The sequence below is a fragment of the Pyrgilauda ruficollis genome, unplaced genomic scaffold (assembly GCF_017590135.1).
Source record: "Pyrgilauda ruficollis isolate IOZ18807 unplaced genomic scaffold, ASM1759013v1 scaffold215, whole genome shotgun sequence".
In the NCBI taxonomy this organism is placed as follows: domain Eukaryota; kingdom Metazoa; phylum Chordata; class Aves; order Passeriformes; family Passeridae; genus Pyrgilauda; species Pyrgilauda ruficollis.
This window is the reverse complement of record NW_024520873.1, coordinates 352,654-375,279: the sequence shown is the minus strand read 5'-3', so window position 1 is coordinate 375,279 and position 22,626 is coordinate 352,654. Positions and strand designations below refer to the sequence as shown.

The following is a 22,626-nucleotide window of genomic DNA, read 5'->3' as shown; positions in this document are numbered from 1 at the left end:
ACACACAGCCTGGGTCTGCAGGGCTTGAGCCTGGAGTACCAACATCAAGACAATGAAGACCAGAAGTGCTGCTGAAAGTCCAGAATGTTCTTTTGCTGCATGTCACCTCCAGATAAGGCCTTTCAAGTGTGACTGGAGTGGCAGGTAGGACATTTGAGAAATTCAAAGTGAGGACTAAGTGCACTTGCAGCCTGGGCAAAAAATGGACACAACACCATCACACAGTAAGGAATGCTGTCAACACTCATTTATGTACTGAGAGCTGCTTCCCACCTTTCTTAAAGAAGAAATTCCCCCCTGTGAGGGTGGAGAGGGCTTGGCACAGGTTGTCCAGAGGAGCTGTGGCAGCTCCATCCCTGGAAGTGTCCAAAGCCAGGCTGTACAGGGCTTGGAGCCACCTGAAGAGTGGAAAGGTGTCCCTGCCCATAGCAGGGGGGTGACATTGGATTGGCTTTAAGTTCCCTTCCAACTCAAGCCAGTCTGGGTTTCTGTGATTTTCCTGGAGAACTGGCAGCTTCTAGACATCCCACTCTCTCCCCAATGGTTTTACCAAGGGTTAAAACTGAAACACCCTCGATTTCAGGCTTTAGCAAGCCTAAAAACAACATTTAAACCTTTTTTTCTAAGACTGTGTGCTCAAATAGACTGTGACTGTGCAATGGCCTTAAACTCCTCCTACTTAGCCTCAACTGCAGCACAAAAACTACATTTGAAACAAGTTTAGACAACTGCCTTGCTCTGTTTGAGGCCAAATGATGATGCAGCTTCAAAGATTCCCTCCTCCTTCCTTTGGGTGAAGCTGTATATCAGGTTTCCTTCTTAGCAAGGTCTGTGAACTAACAGTCTTCCAGTAAAACTCTGATTTCTTGAGAGAAACACCACCTTACTCCCTGTACTTGTCACCAAACAACCAGCACAGGTTTGGGCTCTGTGGTTTCCCTTTAACAGCATCATTGTATTCCCACCAGGAGCATGAATAGGGCACTGAAAACCCAGCAGGGCTCACAAAGCTGTGTTTGTTGGGCACAAGCATTAAACTGCTCCAGCTTTGGTGTTAAAAGTTTCACAGACAGATCAGCTCCAGATTAATTTACACACACAGAACAAGCCAACTTGGCCGCAGCACTGTGGGGGCTCTGTTCTACAGTTCCAAAACCCTTTTCTAAAGGCTTAGGAGTGTTGTTTCACCAAATTAAAACTATTTTAATCTCAACATTTATTATTTCAAAAGAACTCCATTCAAGATGAGGTTTCTGTGGCGTGGCTGCCCTGTGTTCAAGGTCTGGGTCATTCCAGGTCACAAGGTGTTCTTCGCCTCAGGTCACTCACTGGGTGCCATAAACCTTAAGGGGTTTTTTTTTATTGTTTTAACTTTAAGCAGTAAATCCAACTCCTGAAACTATACTGAAGAATGTCTTTATCTTCCAGCAGCATTTCCGAGCTGCAGCAGATCCAGTGTCCTCAGCTCACCCAGTGTCTGGGCTGTGTATTTCCAGCTGTAATCTTCGAGGCCATATGTGATGCATCACCAAGTGGGTGAGCTAAGGACAGGGCTCAGTCCCCTCTGTACACCTGGGCTGGGGGCATCAGTGACAAGGAGGTGTCACCAGCTCAATGTCAGCCACAAACCCTCCCTCCCCAGCATAAAGACACATCTGGTAACTCATCACGGGCATTTCTGCTGAAAATAGCACTACCCAGGGTCAGCAAAATGAGTTCTCAGGGGCTTTGGGAGCCAGGACTGGGAATAAAAGAGCCTCTCGTGGGTGTGACTGTGCTCTGGTTGATTCTTCTCTCACAGCAGCCATGAGAACGTGCTCACCGTGACTGTGTGTGGCTCACACAGCATCACCTGGCATCTCTATTTAAAGTTTATTTCAAGGACTTCCTCAGGTACATTGGTCAAATGACTTCTTCTTCACCTCTACAGAAGAGCTAAAAAGCCAGAAAGGCTTTGCCTTTCAGATCCTCAGCTGGGACAACAGGATGTAAAATGCCCTTGTGCATCAGGAGGAATTTCCCCATGGAAAGGGCAGTTAAACACTGAAAGGGGCTGCCCAGGGAGGTTTGGAGTCCCCATCCCTGGAGGCATCCAAAAAGTGACTGGATGTGGCACTGAGTGCTCTGGGCTGGGGACGAGGTGGGGATCAGTCACAGGTTGGAATCCATGACCTTGGAGGGCTTTTCCAGCCTCAGTGATCCTGTGACTCTCTGATCAGCCACACAAATCATGCTGCCAATGCACAGCTAACATCTACCTTTCCAAAAGGCAAAATGTTTTTAAAAAGGCTCCAAAGACTCTTGAAGATAAACTCTTAAAATCTTCAACTCCATCAGTTGTGTTAGCCCTGATAACCCGAAACACAGGCTCTGCTCAACTGCCTCCAACCAACACCTACAAAATTAAATCACCAAAGTCAACTTTACATGATATAGTATTGTGAAGTGCAGCCATATAAATGTTATGTTACCCATAAAATTTATGTGCAGCACATGTACATAAACAGTTGAATCACATAAACAAATAAAAAATCTTGCATGTAACCCCATCCTAGGGATAAAAAGTAAAAATCCTTTAAATAGCTACAACTTGTCATCAGGGGGGAAATGCATTTTCCCTCCTGAAGGCAGCAAACCCAAGGCTTTGTCACATGCAAGATTTTACAAAATCTGTTCAGGATAAATGTTTTCATCTATTTTTAATATGCAGTCAGTGAGAACCATGTGAGTGGAGAGGCAGGAGCACTGCAGGGTTTTAGCACCAGAACAATCTGCAGGAGGGGACACAGTGTCACACACACACCCAAGAACCAGCTGAGCTGAGTAAAGCAAGACAGAGCATTAAATAACCCAGCTGAAGTGATTCTGCCCTGAATAATTCTTTTTGCTGACTAACCTCCTGCTCACAGACACCAGCAGAAATTCCCAAGTATTCACTCCCCAGTGCAAGCACAGACCTCGCTCTCTCCCACCAGACTGAAAAGCAAAGTTTCCCAGGAAATGACTAAACTGTGACAGCCCTGTGATTCAGCACTTGATTCAGGCAGGTAGAGCACTGTCACCCTCCAGGTACACACTGAATGTTTGAGCTGGGAGTGCTGATAACACTCTCCCAGGAGTTGCCTGTCCAGCCCAACCAGAGATTACACACAAACTCTGCGTGCTCTGGCAGTCTGCACTTTTAAAAGGGACAGACAAGTGTGGACAGATGATTTTCCAAATCAAGCCTGGTTTTAGCCCAGGAATTAAAACAAGGAGAAAACCATGCTGGCACCCAGAGAGATTAAAACAGAAGTTACTGTGGGTTTTAATCCTGTGCGTGACTCCTGTCAGACACCTTCTCTTGGCTCTCAGGTGTTAATATTTAATAATTCTCTTGGCTTCAATTTTTAACATAAGCCAAGTGCCACAGGGACTCCTTGCTGGTAACTCTCCTCCCGTCCTGACTCCACAGCAACACCTTGTCCAACCATACCAAAAGGCAGTTTGGATACACAGCCCGCTTCACTCCAGCTGGACCTGAAGTTACTTTTCCTAAATAAATCCTTGATTCTTGAATAAGATGCAAAAAGGGGAGAAGAAAGAAATTAAGAGCAATTACTTCCCTATCTGGTGATCAAACACAGCTGCTCACACCACGTATTCAGCAGCTCCGACCTGCCCTTAAACACAGCACAGAACCTAACCCAGTTGGCACCTCACCCTGCACAGTAATTATGTATTTCCAGATGGGATAGTGCTACTCCAAGTCACAGCGATGAGGTCGATGATTATGCATGATGAAACAAAGAAAGAGAACTTGATGGAGGCACTGGCACTTAGAAGATCCCTCCTGAAACAAAACCCAACTGGAAAACAGAACCAACCAAGCACAGCGAGCAATCAATCGCAAGAATGAATCTTTCAAAAATCAAGAGGTGAGACACATATCCCACACCCTTCCTGCCCTGGTTTTCCCTAGGAGCCAGTACCAAGGGTGTTTTTATAAGGATGTTATTCCCATTCCATAGAAAAAGCAGCAGACAAAGTGGTGGCTGCTCAAGAGAGTAAAATATGTTTTTTCTCCCAAAGCACTGAAATCTGGAACAGAACCCCGAGTCACTGCACTCCCAAGTGCTCACTCGAGGACAGTCACTATTAAACAGGATTAGTCATCAGAGCAGGATCCCACTACTTAAAGGCAAAGCAATACAATTATTAAACTTTTACCAGCCTCCAATTAGTGTGCGACACCTGTAATTTGACTGGCGGAGACTCCCACCAAATTCCCAACGCGTTCCTGACGGAGGCAGCAGCAGCTCCAGGAGCAGCACAGAGGTTTCCTACTCATTCCCTTCAAGCCTGACTAGTGGGAACCAAAACACCTTGTTCAATAGCCTTAAACCTGCCCTGCACACCCCCATTCCAAAGAGGATTCTGTATCCTGGGAATGGGAGGCTGCCCCACGGAGCAGGACAGCTCCTCCACGCAGCCACCAGGCCAGCTTTCCTGCACTCAACAGCACAACCCATTCAAGCTGGCTACAAGCCTGGGAAACCAGATTTAAATAGACAGAGCAGAAGAAAAATGTCCTGCACAGCATGGCATGAGCAGCAGATTCCAGGCCCTGCGCTCGGTCCGGGCTGTGTGAAGCTTTCAGTTGTGTTTACATCAGCATCCACGGCTCCTTAAAGAATGGCACTGCTAAGGAAACCCTGTTGGCACGTCACCAGCAGGCCTAAAAAACCCCATTATCCTGTCAGCTGCAACGCTCTTTACAAGAAGGATCACGCGAGGGGCGACTTCTGTTCAGGGCTCTTTGGGCAGAGTCAACGTCTGCTCCAGCAGAGCTTTGTTCCTGCTGCAGAGCAGGATGTGGCAAGATCCTGCTCATGTGAAAGCCTTTAAGCTGTGTGGAAGATCAAAATAACGAGCCAAACTCGAGAGAAAAGAGAACCCAACAACTCAGCTGCACTTTGCAAACCCACCCCAAAGTCACTGAACTCGGCTGCCGCAGGGGAGAAGAGACTTTTCCCCCAGCATACCCATTTCTGCTAATTGATAAAGCACATTAATAGTTCTTTAAAATGAATGACATTCAGTTTTTGCTGCAAAGTAGCCTTTTTAAATAGAAAAAAGTATCCTTTTAACATAAAGAGAAGGAACAGTCAATTTACTGCCCTTGTTAGACAGGATATTGTGGTATCACCCCAATATTTCGGTTGTTCCAATCACAAACATCCTCACACGTGGAATTTTCTTGCTTTCTATCAGTACCTCACTGTCAAAACATATTTTCACAAAACTAGGAGGACATCTATCCCTTCCACACTGACACCAGTGGACCTTGAACCAAAATAAACAGGCCTAAAAGTAAAAAAGATCTTATTCACCAACCACCTCCAAATCCACAGCTACTTCTGACAGAGAAATTTCCTCCCGTTGCCTCTCTCAGGGTGCAATATCTCCTATTCCAACTTAAATAAACTGATTTCTCAAATGTCTCGCTTGTAGAGGGAAGGAAGTATGGAGAAATCAGCAGGATAATTTAAGAGCACACAGTCAGCAACTTGACAAAAACTGAAAGAACGCAAACAAAAGGGGCTCTCACGTGCTGAAAGGCAACCAGACCTACCCTCATGCCCTGCACTGTTCACTTGACCAGAATATAATGAATTTGGAAAAGAAAGAACTTTATGTCTAAAAACAGGCCAAAATTCCATGGTGTATTTGCACTAACAAGGTGCAATCCCTCCAAGATCAAACTTATTGTAAAAACAGGTCCACAATTATGAAATATTTATATAAACTTCTAACCACATAACAGCAGTAGGAACAGATTTCAGCCCTAACCAAGTAAAAGCTGGACATTGTCACCAAAACTGCTTGGCACTGGAAAAGTAAGAACTGCTGGTTCTATTTTCTGGTTAAGATTATGGGAAAGTTACTCACGGAAAAAGATGAGCTTCTTAAAAGTATTTCAGTAATAAATCAAAACAAATAAACCCTACTTCCATACTGTAAGCAAATCCAAATGTTTTCTCCAGTTGTCCTCACATACAGCACCACAGGAAGCAGCCTGATAAATCTGCTAAAAGCCTTAAGAAGCCTAAATTAAATATTCATACTGTGAAAATGATGAAGGCAGCACGAAACCCCGAGTCTCCTTCGCCACTCCAGCTGTGTAGCCCAGAGCAAGAGATGAAAGATTTCTGCAATGGATGATGCTGAGCTGGAATCTCCATGGAGGAGAAGGACACTGCCTTTGGGAGTTCAGGGTCGAGTTTGTCACTTGGGGATTTTCCTGAGATGCTCCCTTACCTCTCTGTTACCTAACAGAGAACTACCCCCACTTCCTCCAATTTAAGGATCCCTGGTTGCTCAGGTTTTAATAACAACCTGAAAAGATTTGTCGAAAGCTTCTAAAAAATCTTGTAATTGAATGATGACATCAATTACTTAATTTTAATGAGTGAGATCATATTTTAATTTTCCATTCTGCATTAAATTCCAAGCAAAGGTGACTGTGCAGTTTCAGCAATAGCCAATGTCCCTCCAAGGTGGAAGCAGAATTACTTTCAATAACAAACTAAACTTTATTGCATTATTTCTCATTAGCAATTAATTCTACAGAATTAGCTTGGGTTTATTACTATGTAAAAAGACAGGACAATCCTCCAACTTACTCATTGAAAACAGAAGTCCAGTTTTGAACTCTCTGGTTCTCACAACAAGAAAAATCCTGCCACCTAAATTCTCTCTAGGCAAGGACAGAGCAGAATTTAATACACAACTCTAAAATATCCAAGAAAAACCCCAAACCCACAAAAAAAGAGACAAAACAAATGCATGACCTGAAAAAGCAAGGTAAGAATTGCAGAGGGTATGGAATTAGACTCGTCAGTCATTTGTGGGGACCCCGAGGTGCTCAGTTCCACATCACCCCCGATGAAAAAGGCAGGATGGAGGCCACAGATGGACACAGGTGCACGGGGCAAAGCTGCTGCTTCAGCTCCACACTGGACCCTGGCAGAGCTCCTGGACATCTGTGGCCTAATTCCACCTCTGTTTGGGCTGCTAAGGAAGGCAGGGTCTTTCCAGGCCCTGCCCTCTCCATCACTGCAGGAGCCCCACCTCTTCCAAACCTGGAGATCCTACAGAGCACAGTGGTTTGCCTGTCTGAAGACACCATCTCTTCCAGACCTGGAGATCCTGCAGAGCACGGTGGTTTGTCCATCTGAAACCCAACCTCTGCCAGACCTGGAGATCCTACAGAGCACGGTGGTTTGTCCATCTGAAACCCAACCTCTGCCAGACCTGGAGATCCTACAGAGCACGGAGGTTTGTCCATCTGAAGACACCACCTCTGCCAAACCTGGAGATGCTACAGAGCACGGTGGTTTGACTGTCTGAAGACCCCACCTCTTCCAAACCTGGAGATCCTACAGAGCACGGTGGTTTGCCCGTCTGAGGATGACCCTAACTGCAGCCTTGCTCCACTGACCTACAGCCCATTCCAGCATCCACGTGCTCAGTCTTGCTCCAGTCTGTTCCACATCATTCCCCACCTCTGGAAGTGTTCAAGGCCAGTCAGGACAGGGCTTGGAGCAACCAGGGAGAGTGGAAGGTGTCCATGGCAGCAGGGTGGAATGAGATGAGCTTTAAGGCCCCTTCCAACCCAAACCATTCCATGATTCCAGTTCGCTTCCTACTTGGTCTGTCAACCTCACTTTAATATGAGTTCCTCCACCACAGCCTATGTGACCTTTTCAGCCTCACCACTGAAGAGATGAAAATTCAACATTCCCTTTTATTCCTGCTAGAAATGACAACATAAAAAGTACTTGGACAGGAACCATCTGTTCCTGTGCCTAATGGAGCCATAATCACAGGATAACAACCATTCCACAGAGCATTCCACTGTTTATAAAACCAGGGTGTCAATGTAATAATATTAATGGGGAGCTGCTTGTGTCTTTTGGATAAAATATGAAATTCACAGCAGGCTTTGCTTTCAGCTGCAAACACCACAGCCTTTTACAGCAAAGCAAAGCACCACAGACAGCACTCACAATTAGGGGGTGGAGGGGCAGGAAGGGCTAAGGACGTGTTGACAGTAATAATTTAAGACGAGATATTCTGCCAAGAAAGGGAAACTCAAGGATTAACAACCAAATAGAGAATCTGCAATTAAGCAAAAACCTCTGAAAGAGAAGGACTGTGGACACAGCTCCGGGTTGGATCCTTGCCCTCCAATTTGTTCTCCAAGACTTCTCTGCTGACTCCATGTGTTTCACAGAAGTAAAATTCATGCCACGCCACGTAACAGTCTCTCAAGAGAAATTATGATGTTTGGGAAATACAACAACCACTTCTCTCCAACATTACTCCACAGGATTATTTCTTTCTTAGCACTGGGATTCTACAAGCACAACACAGAACTGTATAAAAAAAGCAGAAACAAAATCAATTCCTTGGAGAATCCCAGCTGAGATCTTCCTCCTGACCACAGCGCTGACCTGCAGTGACAACCAGTCTGAGCATCCATAAAAACACCTGCAGGCTGCAGGACCTCAGATGGACCCAGGAAACTCTGAAGAGCTGTTTCCTCTAGTCCTAATTCCTCTGGATGAAGACACAACAAAATTCCTCCTGGGACTGCCAGGTCACAGGCAGGTGGCCCCCAGTTCCATGAAAATATACAACCACACAGAAACCACAAATGCAGGATGTGCTTATGACCCAACACTGTGGTCCCAGCTCTCTGAATGTGATACCTGAATCAGTAGTTGTGCTGTGCACAGGGCAGGATTGAATATTTCATGTTAAAAGCTCTAAAAGGAGGAACACAAAAAGAAAAAAAAAAAAAAAAAGAACTGGCCCAGAAGTGCAGCCTGTCAAAATCAACCGCTCAACTGACAGACAGCGCTGAGAAGCCTGGCATGACAGCCATAAATCACTCCAAAATCTTCTTTTCATGCAGAGGAAAAGGAACAGTAAAGATTCGAACATGAAATCTTGCCCATTTTTAATTTGCTTGGTTGCACTTGTTTAAAATTGACATTTATTTTGATACTTGAGCTTGTCTCTCCTTTTTATTTCTGCATGCAGCAAGATGAGAACGAGGAATTTATCACATGGAGAAAGCAGTACATCCCAGAGGCACCTAGCCCAGAGCCAAGGCAGCCTGACCAGTGGAGACATGTCCTGCCCTGGGAGCAGAGGGAAGTCACACGTGGTCCCAGAGGGGACCAGTTCCACGCAGAAGATCCTTCCCCATGGTCTGGTTTCAATGGACGGGGTCAGAGCTCTCCTGACAGACCCACAGGAGGAAAATCCTGAGAATTCAACACAAGATCTTTGAATTCAAACACCAACAGGGCCCCGAGAGCTAATGGACACTGACATGCAGAGGTGTGTGATCACTCCCAAGCCCTCACCTCCTTCCCAGAGAGGCCAAGAAAGGCCCTGGGGATGCAGCAGTGCCTAAACGGTCTCAGGTTTCCTTTAGTCTCTAACAAAGGCTTGGAGCAATTGGCACATTGCCTGGCCTTGCTGCCTTCTTCCTCCTCAGATATGCTTCCATCCACAGATAACACGGGGAGGCTTTGAATTCGCACCCTGCGCAATCAGAGGCAAAGGACAGCACAGGAAACCCAAGTCAGCTTTTCCCCTCGGCCAGGGAACTCCCTGGAACAGCCAGCACAGTCCTTCTGCTTGGCATGCCCAACACAATGTCACAGGAGACAGCAGACAATGTGCTCAGAGCTCCACCATTAACTGGTTTAGTGAGTTAAGACACAGATCTGTCTGCAACTGCTTGGGGCAGAATGTGCTGAGGGAGCAGAAATTCACCTTTCAACTAAGAATCCATGAAACAGCTTCAAACATTCTCCTTGAATGGTGGAAACAATCCAACGACTGCAAGCTTACCCCAGTGTGACAGTACCTCTTGGGGACTTCTTGTCACACTTCACCCACAGAAAACTATTCTGAAATAGCTCGCTCTGACAGCAGAATTATAGAAAAAACAGCTCTGACATTTCCCTAGGTCTCTCTACTTCGCTAGTTCCCTTCCATCTCCCTTTCTTGGACTATTTTACAGACTCCTCTCACGGTGTGAAGGATTCCAGTGCAGTACTGTGAATTTCTTTGCACCTGCATCCAAACCCAGGAGCAGCTGCACCAGCACAGCCCCAAGGTTCCACTGCAGGGTGAGAGCACCAGAAAGCAACACACACACTCCTGGTTGTACCAGGGTCAGATCCTCCACAACCTGAAGCCAAACTCAGCTCTCAGAGAAGACTATTTTCTCCTTCTCCAGTTCTCCAGCCAGCTCTCTCCTTTTATCCTTCTGCCCAAATCATTGTGCCTCTGCTGGAAGAGGAGCCTGCAGTGCTCTGTGTTCTCCTCTGTGCTCACACCATTTCACTTGGTCTGTCATTTTAAACATTCCCAGGAAGGTCTTCTGTCATTTTAAGAGAACATAAACAAGTAATTACTTTTCTAGGAGAAGAGGCCAAGTTCTGGCATCCTGGAGAACTTTTTAATGTTCATCAGCCCCTTATTTTGTGTCTCCCTCCCTTGTGCTTTGCTGAATCCAATTAAAATATCTGGAAGGTGAGAAAGAGAAAATGTCACCTTCGCTGCAGACTCAACATTGATGGGTGTGAGCCTCCATAAACACATCCCTGACAGCTTCCAGTACGTAAACCTTGATTTCCACCTGTCTTTTCCCATTGGGTTCAACAGCAGGAATCACCTTCACATCCCACAGGGAAGTGAAGGGGTTGAACACCACCAGCTGCGCCACTGCACACTGAGAGCTGAGCAGGATCCCTGCAGGGAAGGACTGTGGTGTGTAGGACAAATCCCTGCAACCCTCTTGAGCCAGAGGATCCCATTTCCCACGAAAAGGAGAGCAGGCAGTGCAGGAGAACAGCGCAAAGCAAAGGGAACGTGTTTGGACAAGAACCAAAATCCAAACCCCGACCTCTGGTACTCAGCAACAGCCACAGGTAACAGGAGATTTCAGGAGATTTCAGGCCCTCCTGTGCAGGAGATGCAACAGAGGAATTGGAATCACAGGAGGCAGGGAGGAGAAAGGTCCAAATGTTCTTTTTTTCTTAAAGTCACAGCTGGAAAAACGGCTTTGTTAAGATTTATTAAAAATCAGTTTGTCCACTAGGAAAGAGAGGAGACCCACACCATGAAGTGAGTAATTACCCCCTAAGACACAGGACAGGAATCACAGGAACATCAGGTATGACTTAGCTGGATCCAAATGCTTTTCCTTACAGCTTCCATGCTACAAGCAGCTACTTCTAGAAGTGTTTTACCAAAGCTCTGTCCAATGAACAAGGATTTGATACACAAAAGGCAAAGGGTAATTACATCTTCCTGTTTGCTCTTCTTGCCAAAGATTTTTTTTGAAGGCCTACTGCAAAAAGAACTGCCTTGAAAGCCTTGCAAGGCAACACCAGCTCCAAGCTTATAGATTTTTCTGATTTTGGGGAAATATGAGAGCAAATGAACTCAGGTCCCCATGCTTCTGGTCAAAATGACCAAAACAATGTTCCCAAGTCCTTAACACTAATGGCAACTGGCCCTACACAATTTTTACATGCTGCAATTTTAAAACAGGACTTAACAAGTAAAGTGTATCAAACACAGAAATAACTACACAGAAATGTTTGCTCAAGGTTTCTAGGTGTGGCTGCAGCCAAGACATAATAGGATTATTTATATCTGACTCATTTGCTTCGCCTTCATCCACAATTCTCCCTATTTGGGACTCAGTAATTGACTTCTTTCTGCACCACACGACTTTTTAAAATCAGGACATCTTCAAGGAGGACTTGAAAATTTAAAGCAGAGAGGAGAAATCCCACAAATACAATGGGTTTATATCATGTTCAACCAAACCTGACCATCACCATCGTGGAAAAGCTTCCTGAACACGCAGCACGGTGAGACATCCACTCCTTGCTAATCTGACTGCACGTGTCACAGTGTGAGTGACAACATCCCCTCAGCCACAGAGGCTCTGTGTCCCCTGCTCTGTGTCCAAGCTGCTCACCTCACCCCTGTGCATCTCCCCTCCTTCCTGCTTGGGAACTCAAAATAACAATACTTCCCCCTTTTCACTGCGGCAACTTCCAACCCCAAATTGCGTAAGAATGGAGGTTTTCATTCCAATTACAATAAGAATTGTTCTTTTTTTAATCCACAAGGGATCACTTAAAGTTTCTGCCCTAAAAATAAACACAGGTCTCAGTCTCAAAAAACATTTACACGAGCACTTGAGCACTTGGCCATTCACAGATCTCTTTTTTGCAACACAAGGGGCTTCAGTCTCACATTCAGTATTTTGCCAGGATTGACACAAAAGCCCAAAAAAACTGTCTCAAAATAATTCATAATTTGGTTCTTTCACTGCTCATGAAATGCAGTGAAAAGTTTGGTATTTTCTTAAGAAATACAGCTTAGATTCCTAAAAGTTTCATCCCGTGCCCTCTGCAGTTTGCCAAAGTTCACGGCTTTCAGCGGAGCCGCAGCACCTGAGCTCCCTGAGATGGAAAGAGTGAGGTGCCAAGAGGTGAGAGCAGCCTGAGCCAAGGCTGCTGCCAAGGGCTTTGTTATGAAACCTGGGGTGCAGCTCCTGAGGACACACAACACAACAGAGGTGCTTCTCTCCAGCCTGGAGATGCAGCACATCCCCTTTCCTCATCACACACCACCAGCAGCCCTGCAGATGCCATCAGGACCTTGCTCCAACATCCCACGGGACACACAGCAATCTCCTGAATGCCAGAAATGGAGCACCTTTAATAGGCATTTTCCACTTGTATTCAATTAAGGGGGAAAAAAGACTGCAGAATTTAATAACTGCAGATCTGTTTATTCTCTACCAGCACCGCAGAGAATCAGGGACTTTTATCTCCAGCTCTGATCACCTGACTCCCTGACCCCACTCTCCATCACAGGGTGAATAATCACAGCCTGGAATTTGCCATGTCACTTCCCAGCTCCTTGGAGGAACTCTCCTTGTCCTCACCCCAGTGACAATGCACATTGTGAGCAGGAATGTCAGAGCAGGAAAGCAGGAACGGCCAGCGCTCGCCTTCCTCACACCATGGCCCAGAGTGACCTTGGACAACTTAACTCTGCTCTTACCTCTTGCTAGAAAGGGAGCACAAAACTTCAAAGCCTCCTTCCCCTCCCCGGGGCTTCTTTTGGCTGGTCAGCTCCTCTGTGGGATCACAGAGAAGTGCACACTTAAAATGACAGAGAAAGCTGATGCTAGAGATACAAGCACCAAGCAAAGCAAGCAGGTGCATCAGGCCACCCTGATGGACCCTGCTGCTGCTCTCAGGGAGCAAGTCACAGCATCTCCAGAAAAGGTGCTTCAAACTGAAGTGGCTCCTCGTAGGCTAATTAGCACCCAAAACGAAGAGCTGATGCATTAAAGGAAACGCACTCCTTCAAGCACGTCCTCACCTGACAGCCCTTTCTGGAATCACACACAGGGACAGGGCCTGAAACCAAATCTTCCAGCCCTCGACCTTTTCTGCTGCATCACTCCCTCTTTGATCACATCCTTCCAATTTATGGCCAAGTGTCCTATCAGAACTTACTTTGCTTGGACATTCCAAACCTAGCACTTCCAAAATCTCCCCTGGCTGGTCCTACACACTCAGCATCGGGTGTGTGTTGGATGCTCCCCTCTGTGAAGAAGATAAAGCAGAACTTCCTCCAGAAGTTACCTGTGCTGTTCTCAGAGAAACGAATTATAAACCTATATTAGAGGAACACCAGTGTTGCTATTCCCAAGTAAATTTCTTAATGCAGTGAGCTGAAATCCAGGAATACAAACATTGACTCATCTTTGCAGTTTACACTTTATCTCCAATAAAAGGCTCACTTGTCCAACTCCTTCAGGACTAAGCCACAGGAACAACATCCCTCCTAAGAGCAAAAGACAGGAAAAACATCCCAAACAATTCTTCTCCACTGCTGCACTTTAGACCTGATGTTTGACATTAGTCCTGATCCCAGAGGCAAAATGGGAGCTCTCCATGCACTCAGTCACCCAGCTCCCACGGCCACAGCCATCCTAAATGGAATGCATTATTCCTGCATTAAAACATATGTTTTTCAAGGCAGCCAGCCATCCGGCTGTTCCGAGGGAGATTACAGAAGACCTAATTTTATCAGGCAGGGATACAATTCTCCTGGTTGTTTTTGCTCCCTAGGGACATGGAGCTGGTGAAAGCAGGTTGCCTGACTGCTGGGGAACAATTCCGAGAGGCTCCGTCGCCGATCACTCAGGCAGGAACTGGAATCCTGGGTCCATAAAATGTATTAATGGATGGCCTGTAGGCTCTGTGGGCTCCCATCCCTGTGGAATTCAGAGGCCAGGAAGACCTAGTTTGCATCAGCAATTCTCAAGTCAACAAGAATTAGAAAGAGTTTATGTTGGCAGAGAAGCGCTAAAACTTTTAAGCGTTTTTTTATTTCCTTTTTCTTTTTATCAGCTTAAGTTACACTAAATAAAACAAGGTGATTGCTCACAGCAAGGAAAGTTATGTTACTCTTACATTACTATCTTTGGTATAAACTCTGTGTAACTTAAACTTACGTCCTGCCTATGTTTACTTCAAGTGATGTGATTCACAAACTCTCGGCTTTGAAGTTTGAAAAGAACACAAACTGATGGAAACAGGCATTTTACTCCAAATATCAGGCAAGAGTAACAAGCCAGAACATGATTCAAGATGAGAAATACAGGTGTGAGGCTTCTCCCAAGGCTTTTCATGAAATGCAATGGGAACATTCGTGTAGCAGATGGAATGCTGCTGCCTGCAGAGCATCCGTTAGCTATAAATCACTGTTTCCTCACACATGGTGCAAATGTAAGAGTCTTCCATTCTAATTAATAGAACGAGACATCCTGGTCTGATGACTCGTCCCTGATTTCACAAGCCCTCCAAAAGAATTTTGAATTTAATCAGCCTCAACAGAGAGAAATGCTTCAATTCCTCTCTCTATGAATCCATGTCCAAAAAAGCAACTGAGCAACTCACTGAGAGATTCAGGAAATGCTTTTTATAACTGAGACACGCGGTTTAAAGAAAACCATCCTAAGAAATTATCTGCACATTGTGTTTGAAAGAAATGCAAACAGGAACTCTCCAGCTTCTGCCCATCCCTGGGGAATGCTCACCATGAGTTCACTCTTTGGCTCCTGAAACTTGCCACTGAATAAACATGATAAATCCAGCGAACAGAAAACTTCATGACAAACACTAATCAGAGAGAGGGAATCAGGAAGGAACCATCACCCTTTCCACAACATCACCAGTGAACCAGAAACACGGGGGGTGCTCCACGTGCCCTTCCCTCTGGAGCTCCAAGGATTGCTGCACGTTGGGAAGAGCAGCAGCTCTGTGCAGCTCCTCTGCCACCCATCGCATTTCCTACTCAATATTTCATGCTACAGCATTCAAAATAGCAAACTGGAGATCAGTTATCTAGGACACCACAGCAAACTCCAAATGCGGCTTCAGCGCAGCTGCGCCAGGCCAACAGGTCTGGGGAACGCTGCCAGCCTGAGCACCCAGCTGAAATGGCAAATATCACCCATCCTGGAAGCACTGACAGTCACAAAATCCACACTGGGAACCACTGCTACCAGATGTCCCCTCCACCCAGCTGAGGAAACTGGTTCTATCCAGCAAAGCTTCACAGGAGCAACCAGGGAGGAGGTGCAGGACTCTCTTTAAAGCCTCTAATTTCCTCCTCTCCCCAAGGCAAAGGGTCAGAGCTGCAGCCTTTAAAAAGAGCCCCAAACTCGCTCCTCATTTCCTAAGTATAAAAGGGACAAGGCAAAAATATGCACATTCTTTAACCTTCCTGGGTATTTTTTATTATTCCAGTCTGGATGCTCCAAAAACCTTCCTCCCCTTCCCCATGTTTACATGCTTCAATCACGTACCAACAGCAAACCCAACTCCCACTCACAGTAGCCAAAATATTTCATCCATTATTTGTGTTTAACTCCCTCTCTCCAAACCATTAATCACTTAAATCATTCTGCTGTGACCATCTGCAGAGCAGAAATCTGTGATCATCTTGTGGACCTTCTGCTTGCTGCACTGGTGATAGATCTGGTACTTTGCTCCTCTAGGTCACGACTGGAGCTGGATTTCCTTTTCCTGTGACACAGACATTGCACGGAATCCACGTGCCCCATGCTTACCTCACTTTTTCCTGGGCTGTGAAGCTAAAGAAAATACAATTTCATCCACAGTGAAAGCAAATGAGGGATCTTTATTGGGATCTTTGTAGAAGCAAGCTGATGATCCCTGGGTGAGCACAGCCAGCTCCCAGTGACAGCTCCAGGAGGGTTTTAGGCATTTCAAAGCTCTCAAACTGTACCTGCACACAGAGGCTGCGTCAAAGCCCTGCACAGATTTCTCAGCAGATTTAGGACCCATCTGCTGCCAGTCCTGCAGGTAAATTAAGGAAGCAACATGAAAGCTTTCCCAGTTCTGGTTTTGCCTAATGCAAGACTTGTGGGTGAGATGCTGCATAAATGCACAAAAACCACCTGTAAGTCCTGTTAGCTACAGGCTGATCAGATCCAACTTGCTTATGTTTATAAAGCTCTTCTTCAACCTTTTCTGTGCTTTGCCCACAGTTCCTCCCTGAGTGGGGGAAGAAACTGAAGTGAAACATTTCTGCTCACTCAGCACAATCCATACAGCCAGTCCCTGCTCAGACAATTACTTCCTTTGACTCTGTAATTTAAATTCTGTGCTTCAGCTGCTTAATCTATAAAAAAGGTCCTCACCTACTTTGACAGGCGCCTGGCAATCAAAGATTGCAACCTGAAACACACAATTTTAAAAGACCAGAGAAATACCCTGATTCTGTAAGAAATTCTCAAGCCAAACAAAATAAAGACTCTACCCACTTGCTTGAGTCAACATGTTTTCTTCCAGTAAGGTTCTATCCTATTTGGCTTGCCTTCAGTCCCGAGTTTCCACTCTTTTGCTGATACTCCTTTTTCCATACAAGCCCCCATCCTTCTGTTTCCTCTGAAAATCCTCACACAAAGCTTTGCTCTGCAGACAGAGCCTCAGCTTTAAAAGGAACAAACCCAGGTGCACGGAGCCATTCACAGCAACACCCACCCAGAGTCACAAACCAGACAGCAAACGTGTGTTTAGCTAGGAAAGCAAACAGAAACCAGCTCCTGCTCACTGGGCCGGAGGGAGTAACCCTGTCACAGAGCCCAGCAGTGGCTGAAATGACCTCCAAGGCCTGAGCTGCTCACAGGAGCTCCTGGTTACCACGAGGTGGAATTCCCTGCCCTTCCCTGGGTATCTGGGCATCTCCACCTGGGGCTCTCTCCACTGGCACCCCTTTACCAGTGAGAAACACCAGGCGAGACAGAAACCGCAGTGGCACAAACCCCAGCAGCCAAATCAGCTCTTTCTGTGGGTGTTTAACCCCTGCAGAGCCAGGCTGGGCCCTGCAGTGGGGCTGTACTGCTGTCACAGCCAGAGCTCCCACCTCCAGGAGAGCACACTTCCCCACACAGGCATACAACACTCACAAAACGTGCCCCGTGTGGAACAAACCCTCTGAACGTGCCTAATTAGAGCCTTTGAGTCTGGATATTCCAGAGTTTCCCAGCTCCATTAACAGCTGGGATGAGGTTGATGTGAGAGGAGCTGCTGGAATGTTTCACCCAAGGTGTAAAAACACCCAAGCCCAGTGGTGAAGTGCTTTAATATCAACATTTTTCACCGAATAGGAGATGAATTCAGACATTTACCTCATTCTGGGCACCCTTCAGCAGACACTGAGAGCATTCTAAGGAACAGCATCGTGTGGTGGATCAGAAGTCACCTTCACTCAGGGCTGCAGCTCAACCCAAAGGTGAGACTGAGCTGCCACACTCACAGATGTGTGAAAACGGGGGGAAAGTTGAAGTTAAATCAAGTTAATATCCCCAGCACTTTCACTCATCAAACAGAAACAGATGTAAATACAAAGACAGCCCTTCCCATCATTAGTGATGCATAATGTGGGTGTTACTGACAGATGAAGAAAAGCACCAGGAAGAAAAATATCCCAAAAGTGAAAAAAGAAGGAAAATATGAGTAATGAGCAGGTTCCAGGTCTCCCACGGCTCCATGACCCAATTCTCAGCTGATATATTGTTACTTGAACATTCTTCCCCAGAGGTATCAACACTGATCCCTTCTGTGAAGGAAGGGAAGCTCTCCCTAAGTTTAGACTCAGGTTTAAATGCTCTTCACATTGACAGAAGACAATGAATTCTTACGCACACTTAGAAATGAACGAGTTGGTCTCAAATCCATCGCCAAGGCCCAAGACACAGAGTAAGATGCAATTTCTGTTGATTAATGAACAATTAATGTTTCCTGAAACACGTCCCACTCCTTTGCTCAGACATTTCCACTGCACCCAGCGATGGGATGACTGTTACTTGTGCACTGACCACAAGGCTCAGTAAGGAATAATCCAGAGGTATAATTAGTCCTGTTGCTCTGTCTGCACAGATTGCTCCTTAAGAAACTCTCATGGCTCATCACTGCAAACTCTGATTTCTATTTCCAGCATACATTAAAGTAATCCTGCTCCACTTTGCATCCTGCTTGCTGACGCAGCACCTTTCACAACCACAACGCCAGATAAGGTTTTAATACTATATTTCCCCCTGTTTTGTTGTGAATTCTCTACTCTGTGGTGGTTAGTAGCAGCAAATGCCTGGATGAAATTCACTGCAAGGCTCAGCACACAAAGTGTTTGTGCTCCCAGCCCCTGGAGCCAGGTACTGCCCACTGTCACACCGTCCATCCATCAAGGACAGAGCCAGCTCCAGCTGTCAGGGACCCTGGGCTACTCTCAGCAGCTGCAGTTCCCCTCCTCTCCCAAAAATGAGGCGTTCCTGTGCAAAAAACCTGACAGAAACACTCACAGAGTCAACAGTCAGAGACAATCGAAGCTGCAACAAGGGGGTGGCAAAAAAAGGATCAAGCGTTCTTATCTGAGCAACAACTGAGCAGTGGCACATGGAGCCCTGCTGCCATTTTTAATAAAATGCTTCTATTCAATATTGTTTACTGTCAACAGCCCATAGTTATATTCAGCTGAACAATGCACACACAGACCTCAAAATCCCTCAGCTTAAGCCTCAAACTAGGGCGTATTTTTCAAGAACTCCACAATGACATTACCTCACTCCCCCTTCCCACAGCTCAGTTATCTCAGCAACAACATCCCCTGAAATATGTTCCCAAGAGTTTGGGGACACAGTCACTCAGAATTCTCTGTACTCGTGGGTTTTTTGACAGGAAAAAGTGATTTGCACAAACAAATCCCTGATATGCATATTAAGAAATCCAAGTATTAAACTCACAAAGGGGCAGTGGATTTAATATTCAGAGAATTACTTACATAACCCACAAAACTTCACTCTGTAGCACCAAAGTTGAAGCTATTGGAGCAGCTCGTTAAAGATTAGTGGGATGTCACAGCAGCCAGTCCAGCAACAGAGTTCATTTATTTTTAAGTTTGCAGTACAATCTATCAAGGGATCAAATCCTAACGGGCTTTCAGTGCCACAAGAAACAAACCTCAGAAAATCCAAGCAAACGCTTAAAACATTTAACAAATTCTTTTAAAAACCTATTTAATGTTACGTTTTGAGCAACACCACCATTCCTCATTCTTTGTTATCACGGAGTCCCCGAAAGCAAACACCAGATAAAGTTTTATCACTTTAGTTAAATGTCTGCAGAAAGTTTATCTGGAAAAGAGTTAACAAAAGCCCCAGCCAGCCAACATCAGGGGTTCAGCTGTGTTAGGAAAGCAGTGCCATGGCCTTTTCTGCTGGCAAAGCCCTGAGTGCCAGTGTGGGCAGCGGGGGCTGACAGCCCCCAGCTCACCCTGGCAGGGAATTCCTGATCTCCAAAGAGTCAATAAGTCTCTTTTGTGCGCTGTAGGCGCTGGGATAAACAGAGCAAGATGTGCCTGCAGCTTGATTTTTTCTTAATTTTTAATGCTAAGAGAGACATGGATGATCCTTGTAGGGTCCCTGGCGACTGAGGATATTCTGATTCTCTGGTTATTCCAGCCATGCAGTGAACCCTCCTGAGAAGCCACTGATTTTTGGCATCGAGTTCCGTACCCTGATGGGGGGGGGGCCCCTGATTTTTTGGCTCGGGTTCCCTCCCCCTGGGGGGGGGGGGGGGAGGAAAATTTAAATTATGCAAATCTGAGCTACCTGCTCTGCAACCTTCCCCCCTCCGCCTCAGCTTCATCCCTCGCCCTCCGGCTCCACAAGGGAGATTCACAACAAAGCTGTACCGAGAGCAGCATTTTAAACGCTGGGGAACAAAGACAAACCCATGCAAAAAAGGAAACAACAACAACCAAAAAAAAAAAAAAAAAACAAAAAACCACCCCAGCAAAAAGCGCATGCTCTGAAGCGATTATGGCAAAAGAACTTATTCGGAAAGTGGGAATAACAGAGGGTTTGCCGTCATTATTGTGCCCGAAGTTCCTGCGACTCCCCCGCCCCAGAACAGCCTGTCCCGGGGTCTCTCACTCCCACTCCGCATCCTCGGCTCGGGAGCTACGGAAAAGAGGCCACAAGGGAAAAAAACACTCCTGAGGGAGGGAGGGGGGTCAGGTCAGCCACCCCCGGCAGGTGAAGGCCCCTCCGGGGGTTCTCCCCGGGGCTCCTCGGGGGTGCCCCGCACAGAGGATGCTCCCAGCGCTCCTTCCCCTCAGACACAGCCCCAGCCCCGGCCGGGCCCTTCCCTCCTCCCCCGGTCCTCCCACACAGATCCCGGAGCCTCGCTCCTCGCACCCCCGCCACTCCCGACCCCCTCTCGCAGCCCGCCACCCCCGGCCCCCTCACACGGAGGCTCCGCGGCGCCCCGCGGGCAGGGCCGGGCCGGCCGGGCTCCGGGCGCTCCTCGCTCACCTTCCGAGAGCTCCAGCTCCAGCTCGGCCAGCTGCTCGCGGACCTCGCGGGGCAGCGAGGACACGGCCGCGGGCTCGGCCATGGCGGCGGGCGGGGTCCGGGCGCGGGTCCGGCGGGGCTCAGCGGCCGCGCCCCCGGTCCTGGCACCGAGCCGGGTCCCGGTGCCGGGTCTGCTCCCGGTCCTGACACCGAGCCCGGCCCCGGTGCCGGGTCTGCCCCCGGTCCTGGCACCGAGCCGGGTCCCGGTGCCGGGTCTGCTCCCGGCCCTGGCACCGAGCGCGGTCCCGGTGCCGGGTCTGCTCCCGATCCTGGCACCGAGCGCGGTCCCGGCCCTGGCACCGAGCCGGGTCCCGGTGCCGGGTCTGCTCCCGGTCCTGGCACCGAGCGCGGTCCCAGCACCGATTCCGGTCCCGATTCTGCTCCTGGTCATGGCACCGATTCCGGTCCCGATTCTGTCCCCGGTCCTGCGCCCAATCCCGCTGCTCCTGGTCATGGCACCGATTCCGGTCCCGATTCTGCCCCGGTCCTGCGCCCGATCCCGGTCCCGGTTCTGCCCCCGCCCCCGGTCCCGATTCTGCCCCCGGTCCTGCGCCCAATCCCAGTCCCGGTTCTCTCCCTGGCCCTGGCATCGATCCCGGTCCCGGTTCTGCTCCTGTTCCCGCACCCGATCCCGGTCCCGGTTCGGCTCCCCTGAGACCGACCCCACTCCCGGTCCTGCTCCCAGTCCAGGTCCCGGTTCCGGCCCCAGGCCTGGGCCCGCTCCCGATGCCCGGTCCTGGTTCTGCTCCCGATCCCGGGCCCGGTCCCAGTTCCGCTCTCTGCCCTGGTTCTGCTGCTGGGCCCCATCACCAGTCTTGGTTCTGGTCCCGGTTCTGGTCCCAGTCCGACCCGTTCCGCTCCCGTGCCCAGTCCCGGTTCTGCTCCTGCTCCCGGTCCCGGTTCTGCCCCCGTTCCCCCCAGTCCCAGGACCCCACCTGCACTAAAACCATTTCAACCGCCACGGACACAAGCAAGAGCTCAGGGAATTGTGGTTTAAGGGTTTTTTTTTCTTTTTTTTTTTTGTTTTTTTTTTTTTTTTTTTTTTTTTTTTTTTTTTTTTTTGGTGGGTTTTTTTTTTTTCTCTTTTAAATCAGCTTTATTTTTCTAACTGTTATTTCAATTTCCCATAGCACCTTGGCAATGTCAAAAACAAATACAAATACATGTATTATCATTTGAACACTTAAAGCATGAACCTACTTTACACAAATTTTGTTTTGGACATTTTTGACAACAGGAATAAACCAGAACAGACAGTCTAAAAGCCAGATAAGTCGCTTTTTTCTCCTTTCCTACCACTTTGAAGAGAGATCGTCAATGCCAAGGGGAAGCTGGATTCATCCGGGAGGAACAAGATGTCTGTAGTAACTCGAGCTCAATATATTATCTGAATATTTTGTATTCTATAAAAATTAGAACAAAACCCATTTATGCACAGTCTGTTTACATTTGAAGTTGCATTTTTTTTTTTTTTTGGAAACTGTATCCATAACTGAAGTTCCATAAAAATAAACATCTGGTTCTTAAATATAAAATTTTAAAGTTGTTACAGGTTAGTTTGCAGATGGATTTTTTTTTTT

The 22,626-nt window shown here is 47.2% G+C and overlaps 1 protein-coding gene across 3 annotated transcripts in view; it reads right to left on the bottom strand.

Annotated features, from left to right (window-relative positions):
- Window positions 1–21,132, bottom strand: part of DIP2B (disco interacting protein 2 homolog B) — a 62,928-nt gene extending 41,796 nt beyond the window's left edge. For all 3 annotated transcript variants that reach the window (XM_041468196.1, XM_041468197.1, XM_041468198.1), the window contains exon 1: window positions 21,008–21,132. In XM_041468196.1, the coding sequence (XP_041324130.1) occupies window positions 21,008–21,089 (82 nt within the window). In that variant the 5' untranslated portion in view covers window positions 21,090–21,132. The remainder of the gene's footprint in view (window positions 1–21,007) is intronic.
- Window positions 21,133–22,626: the final 1,494 nt, after the last annotated feature.